General features: G+C 41.9%; 1 protein-coding gene across 1 annotated transcript in view; it reads right to left on the bottom strand.

Moving 5' to 3' along the window:
- The window catches only part of nrm (neuromusculin), a gene marked incomplete at its 3' end in the record, with an annotated part of 27,533 nt that overhangs the window by 13,864 nt on the left and 6,169 nt on the right, over positions 1 to 7,500 (bottom strand). The window contains 3 exon segments of the mRNA XM_086538218.1: positions 903 to 1,070; positions 1,997 to 2,151; positions 2,779 to 2,959. Of these exon segments, the coding sequence (XP_086394344.1) occupies positions 903 to 1,070; positions 1,997 to 2,151; positions 2,779 to 2,959 (504 nt within the window).

Here is a 7,500-nt window from a genome sequence, read left to right as displayed (position 1 = left end):
ATGATTATGGTAATAAAAATAATAATGATGATAACCATAATGGCAATAACCCATTTACTCGCATATGAGTGTTATTCTGGTGTTATTTCAACATGGATGATATTGCAAGGTGGCATTTAAGTTGAGTTAAGCGGTAGTTAAGAGAACAGTTATGGTAGTTTAATACGGTTATCGCAGTGTTAATGACCAAGCGGTTATTATGTGCCAGTAGCCGGTTAGGGTAATTTTGTGAACGGTTATCCTATTATCCTTATCGTTATCGCACACTATTTCTTCCTTGATCTGACGTCTTTATTGTTTTTAATAAATTTTCTTTATTAAGTCCCTTTTATATTTTTTTTTACTCCTCCTACTTATCATTGATTTGATATAATTGGCTTGGCTTCTGAGGGGTATGTATTTTTTTTTCTCTTGAAGAGTGTTTTATCATTGCTTTCTTGATTTCGTTATCATCTGATGTATCTTGTCTTCGTAAGCGACATATTCTTGTAATCAAGTTGACCTTTCTTGTATTACGTAATTTCTATCTCCACCATCCCCCGCCCCTCACCCGAATCCATAGCATTGTTTACAAATTGTCAATTATTTCTTCCTATAAATACTAGTCCATATCATTCTCTGAACACTCATCAACCTCCACCCCCCTTCGAACCCACATCAACCCCCACCCCCCTTCGAACCCACATCAACCCCCACCCCTCTGTCTATCCTCATATCAACTCACTATCCCCCCGAACCCAACATTAAGCCAATTAACCCACTCGACCTCTCCTACCAACCCCCATATCAATCTACAAACGCCCCCCTACCCATCCCAAACCCCTTCAACCCCCCCCCCAAAAAAAAAAAAAAAAAAAAAAAAAAGGTAATAACACACACACACCAGCCAGTCTCGAACTCACCTGCAAGAGCCTGGCTGCCGTTCCACCAAGTGACTTTAGCGACCGGCTTTCCTCCGCCCGACTCGCAGACGAGGGTGAGTGTCGTGTCCTCGTCAAAGGGCCCGATCTCCGTGCCGTTGTCGATGGGGGAGCCGTCCTCGAACGACAGCCGCTGGTACGTCGGGAGAGCTGTTTTGGGGAGGGGGGGGGGGAGAGGAGGATGAAAGGGGACGGGATAAAGAGAAGTGGTAGGGAGAAATAAGAAGAGCGAAGGACGCGAGATAGAGAGAGAGAAAAAATAGTGAAGAGAGAGAGAGAAGAGAAGAGAAGTGAGAGAGAGAGAAGAGAGGAGAGGAGAGGAGAGAGAGAGAGAGAGAGAGAGAGAGAGAGATGAAGGGAGGGAGAGAACGTGAGATTGTAATTAATTTGCCATGATTGATAGCAGATGTGGCAGAGTCATTTACATATCGTGATAACAATACGAGGGAAAATGTGTATGCCCCAAAAAGCACATTCCAATATTACACAAGGGGATGATTCCTAAATCAATCAACGTACATGATCAATAAAATCAGAGGGACGCGATGGCGGCCACAAAATAAATAGACAGATAAAATAACAAGACGTGTTTGACAACCTCCGTCAATACGGGCGGTTGCAGCGCCGTGGTGAAGGACCGATTTCTGCATACGTTATCAAAATCTCTCTGAATTTCAAAAAAGTCCACTCCTCTCTCTTCAGAATTCCAAATGATTTGTCTCAGAAACTTTTAAAAGAAGAAGGAAAACAATCCAGTCTAACGTTTAACAGTGGCGTGGTAAAACTCAAAATAGGAAGAAAGAAAGACTATATATATATATATATATATATATATATATAAAAAGGTATGAGAGAGAGAGTACCTTTTCAATGAATATCAGAAGAAGCAAGAACAATAATGACTTTTGTTCGCTTTTATAGCAACGACAGTGATGATAATGATGATAATAATAATAATAATAATAACGACAATGAAAATAACACCAATAATAATTATCATTATAAAAAACAAAAAAGATATAACAATAAATAGCACTATGCAAATCAAAACCGAGCCGTGTCCCCCGTGCACCTACCGTACGTGGTGAGGTTGACGAACTGCACGACGGAGCACGAATCTCTGACAGCCAGGTACGTAATCTCACACTTGTACATCCCTTCGTCCTCCGTCCGCAGCGGGAAGATCTGGAGGCTGCTGTCAGTGCCGTTTGCAGCGTAGTGGAAGTGTGTTCTGCGGATTGTGTGAAGGCAGTTGAGCGAGGTGTCAGAGAGCTGTGTTGTTTATTTTGCGATTGTGTGTTGTGTAGTTGCGTGTACACTTACATACACGCACGTATGTCAACACACAGATACACACGATCTATCATATTGACACTTATTATCGGCATGTTACGTTATTTGTTGAAATAATTGGAAAATGTATATACAGAGGTATTACTCAGGCATGCATAATTATCCAACATTATTCAGTACAAAAGAAGTTAATAAAAATTTGGAATACAGCAAGCTGGAGAATATGAGGAAAAAAGGACATTGAAATAAAAGAATGAGAAAGATTAGTCAGAAAATCAGTATAAGTTGAATTACAAAAATATAATTAAGCAAATGAGTATTTAAAGACAGACTAAAAGAAATGCAATGAGAAACGAGAAACAAAGAAAAAAATAACATATTAACAAAAAAAAGGAAAAAAAAAACTGACAAAAAAAGACATCAAGAAATAAGAAACAAAGAAAAAAAACACAGAAAAAAACATAGGAAAAGCAAACAAAAACAAAAACAAAACAAAACATAAAACAAAACACAGACACAAATTAGAAGACACAGAAAAGTCAAAAATCACGTTTTCCACACTCACCTGTCCAACAAAGGCCCCTCCGCTCTCCTCACATTGGCCATGTCGGAGAAAATGAAGACACGTTCCACCCCCTTGTACCACTTGATGTTGTGGAAGTTGCCGCACGATGCCTTGTCCACCTCGCACGGCAGGTGGACCGACTCGCCCGCCAGCCCTTCCACTTCATATCGTCTCACCACACCTGGGAATAGTGGAAGAGGGAGAGAAATTGTGAGATTGCTCTTTTAGGGAGAGAATTCTTTGGGTATGGCAGGGAGGTCAGGCGGATGCGGGAAGGAGTGTGTGAACGAAGGAGGGGGAAGGAGATGGGGGAGATGGTGGGAAAGGGGGGAGGATAGGAGGTAGGAGGGAAGCTGGAACAAGGGGAGGTAGGAGGAAGAGGGGAAGAGGGGGGGGGGGGAGAAAGATGAAAAAAGAGATCGGGAGCGTAGAAGTCTTGAAGTGAAGATAAGAATTTGGGTAAAAAAAAAGAGGAATTGAAGAGTATTTTTTTCCTGATTCTAATATCTTTTACTCGTAAGGTCGAGATTATTAGAAGACTTCTGATTTCAATAGTAATAATAATGATAATAGTATGAAACAATAGGATAAAATTAGAATAAATAATTTATGATAATGATAGTAATAGAATCAGTGATAATGAGGATAATAATATAAATGATAATAATGATAATGAGGATAATAATATAAATAATAATAAAGATAATGATAATAATACTAACAGAATCAGTGATAATGAAGATAATAATGTAAATTATGATAATTATAACAATAGTAATACTCGTAACATTGATAATAATAACAGTTAGAACGAAAATCAGTTATGATAATGATGAAAATAATAATAAAGAGCAACAAGAATGGTAATAGGTATGGTAACAACAATAATGATGATGATAATGGTAATAACAACAATATAGCATCGAGATAGATAAAGAGAGAGAGAGAGAGAGGGGGGGGGGAGAGAAGAGGGGAAAGAACAACAACAACAACAACCAGAAGGGGCCAGTCAAGGTAACCTGTTGTTTCAATTATGTGTGACCTAACTACTAAAAACGACAATAATATAAACACATAAACACTAGGCCTAAGTGCCTTCTCCTCAACACACCCATTATCATTTTTTTAAGTAGGCAAATCTAAGTTCGCAAAAGGCAGTAAAGGCGGCCATGAAATGTGGATCCCGTGATGTGCTTCCCCGCCGTCATAACAAACTCGCGCGAACGACAACAAACAGTGCATGTTTACGCCAGACCCCATCCGCCATCCGAGCTGCAGGCAAAATACGATTAAATCCGGCAACCTAAATAACCCTCGGCATGATTAGCGATACGAATGGGTAATTTAAGCATAATAAAGATTATTTAATTGCTCCCCAAACCCCTTCCTCCCTCTTTGAACCCCTTACTGATACGCAGATGTCACTTCCATGTGGAAAAACAAATTCGCATCGGCTGTCGTCACGGAAAGGGATCGTAATCGACTTAATTATACAGTGGCTCTGGAGCATGTTGCTTTATCGTTGATCGCGATGCATCTCGTGATATACATAAATCAAAATATGAAACGGACAAAGAAAAAGAAAGAAATAGATATAAAGATAGACAATGCAGTAATTGCTGTTCTATGAAATTATAGGGGAAATAAATATGATGAAAAGGCTGAGAGAGAGAGAGAGAGAGAGAGAGAGAGAGAGAGAGAGAGAGAGAGAGAGAGAGAGAGAGAGAGAGAGAGAGAGAGAGAGAGAGAGAGAGAGAGTGTGTGAGAGTGTGTGAGAGTGAGTGTGAGAGAGAGAGAGAGAGAGAGAGAGAGAGAGAGAGAGAGAGAGAGAGAGAGAGAGAGAGAGAGAGAGAGAGAGAGAGAGAGAGAGAGAGAGAGAGAGAGAGAGAGAGAGAGATGAAGACCTTCTCACGCGTTTGACGATGCCCTTAAAGTGGAGACACCGACCTCGTCTTGCCTATCAACAGGATATTGACCCCTTTACGTAGCTAATATTTTTTTTTTCTCTTGGAGGGTGGGAGGGGGGCAACTAAGGTTACAGTGCATAGTTCGGTCGTCCTGCTTTCTTTAAGGGTTCTGTAAATTCTAATTGTTTATTTATTTCCTAACGATTATTTGATTTATTTTTTTATTTTTTCTATATCAACATTTTCTTAAATATAAGTATATATTTATCATGGTAGGGAAAAAGAACAATATATACACATATACATTAGCTCTTTCTTTATTTTTATTTTTTTGTGATATTGATGCACTTGATTTTCTAAATATTCAAAGTATATGTCCTGCTACATACAATGATAATGTCAAATAAAAGAATACGTTTTTCCTCATTGCAATATCCTGTTTGCTTTCATAACATCTCAACTCTCCCTTTTCTTCAAATCATGATTTCCTCTGAAACATCTTCGTATATTGTGGTTCTATTTCTTTCATTGGTTTTATGTTAAATTCCTATCTTGTATTTCTTTCTTGTCGTGCTTCTCTTATCGACGGCTTTTCATCTTCGTCCATTTTCTTTCTCTTCTCATCTTTATTTTTATCTTATTTTTGTTGTTGCATGTTTATTGCATTCACTTTTGTAGTTCCTATGACATGATTTTATGTGGTGTCTTGATGATTTCTCTTTCTCTTTCTTTCTTTCTCTCTCTCTCTCTCTCTCTCTCTCTCTCTCTCTCTCTCTCTCTCTCTCTCTCTCTCTCTCTCTCTCTCTCTCTCTCTCTCTCTCTCTCTTTCTCTCTCTCTCTTTATCCCTGATAATCTCTTACTCTCTTATTCTCTTACTCTCTTACTCTCCCCCCCTTCTCTCTCTTTCTTTCACCCGTCCTTCCTTTCTATCACCCTTCTCAAGCACACATATGACTTTTTCTACTCCTTTACCCCTCTCTTTGATCCCCTCTTCCCACTCCATCCCCCACCACAATCATCCTCCCCCCTCTACCCCCACCCCCAGCCCCCCAGTAATTTCTCCCCCTCACTCTGTTCAGAGATAACAGCTCACCCTTCAATGCCCATTACAGAATCTCCATTATCTGGTATTTGCACTCGTTTCGCACCTCCCCCTCTACCCCCTCCCTCCCCCCTCAATTTTCCCCTTTACCCCCTCCTCTCTTCCCTCGCATCCTCTTTCTTTTCTCGATCTTTTTCATCTATTCGACCTTTCATCAAAGTCTCCCACCCTCCTTCGGTCAGCTGATATATGTTCTCATTTATCTCTCCTCATTTTCACTCTCTTTTCTGCCCACTCTGCCTCCTCCTTCTTCTTCCTACTTGCTGCTTCTATTTACGTCTTTCTTTCTCTCTCTCTCTGTCATCTCTTTCTTTACTGAATTTTACCCCTTCCCTCGTTCCAGTTTTCCCCTTCCTTTCTACCCCCCCCCATTTTCCCCTTATCCTCCCCCCCCCCTCTCTCTCTCTCTCTCACTTCTACTCCTTCAGTCTCCTTTCCCTTTTTTTGTTCCTTTTCACCTACCCCCTCCCCCTTCCTCCATTATCACTTCCATCTCTCCTTCCTTCTTTCTTTTCTTTCCTTCTCCTTTCCATCCTTTTCTCTATTCCTTCCATTTCCTTTCTCTCCTTCCCTTCCCCTCTTCCAGTCTTACTCCTGTTTTCGCATCTTCCCCCCCTCCCCCTGCCCCCCAACCCTCCCTCATTCACTCTATCCCCCCCCCCGCCCCCCGCCCCTCGCCCCCTCCTTTCCCCTTCCGCTCATCTTTCAGTCGATCGCTCGTCGACATTTCTTAATCTGATGCGCCTAAGGACTCGATCTCCCCAGATCACATCCCTAATTACCTTTGGGGGTGATTCTGGTGTCAACCCTAACCCCCCCCCCCCTCTCCCCCAACTCTCAGGATTATTAAGGCAATCGGGGGAGAGGGAGTGGGGGAGGAGAAGGAAAGAGGTAGGTGGGTAGGGGGGGTGGATGAATGGGGGAGTAACTGGGAGAGTGGGAGAGTAGTAAGGAGGTGGGGGAGTAGGGAAAGAATAGGGTGGAAGGAGTAGGGGAGGAGCAGGAAGGGGGGGGGAGGAGCGGGGGAGGAGCAGGGAATTGGGGGAGCGGGGGAGGAACAGGAAGTTGGGGGAGCGAGGAAGGAGCAGGAAGAGGGTAGGTGGGGAAGGAGCAAGGAGGGGGTAGGTAGAGGAGCAGGGAGGGAGGGGGGAGGGGGTTAATTAACTTGACACCCTTTTACCCTATCTTGATCCCCCTGTTGGCAGCCTACCAGCCTCCCTTTCCTCTTAGCGACACGTTTTTTTCCTTCTTCTTAAATCTTAACCCTTTCCGCGAGGTATTCCGGACTCTGTGTGGGTGTGAGTGTGTCTGTATGTGTGTGTGTGTGTGTGTGTGTGTGTGTGTGTGTGTGTGTGTGTGTGTGTGTGTGTGTGTGTGTGTGTGTGTGTGTGTGTGTGTGTGTGTTTGTGTGTTTGTGGCTATACGTCTGCGTGTGTGTATGCGTGTGTATGTGTGGGGTGTTGGGAAAATTACTTCAACGTGAAAAATAAAATAATTCCGTGATCACCTGCCATCTTCTTAGTATGTAAATGTGAAGGTATTATTTCTGCTTAATGTCTGTATAATATATAAGCCTTAAATCATGAAAGTGAATTGCATATATATAGCAGCATTAGAGACAATCTTCACCAGGGAGAAGGAAAAAAGGAGAGAGAGAGAGAGAGAGAAAGAGAGATAGATAGATAGATAGATAGATAGATAGATAGAGAGAG

Source organism: Penaeus japonicus, unplaced genomic scaffold, assembly GCF_977035675.1.
Source record: "Penaeus japonicus unplaced genomic scaffold, GWHDUDI00000001_assembly GWHDUDI00000007, whole genome shotgun sequence".
Classification (NCBI taxonomy): Eukaryota; Metazoa; Arthropoda; class Malacostraca; order Decapoda; family Penaeidae; genus Penaeus; species Penaeus japonicus.
The sequence above is the reverse complement of the archived record's forward strand: the minus strand, read 5'-3'. Positions and strand labels throughout refer to the sequence as shown.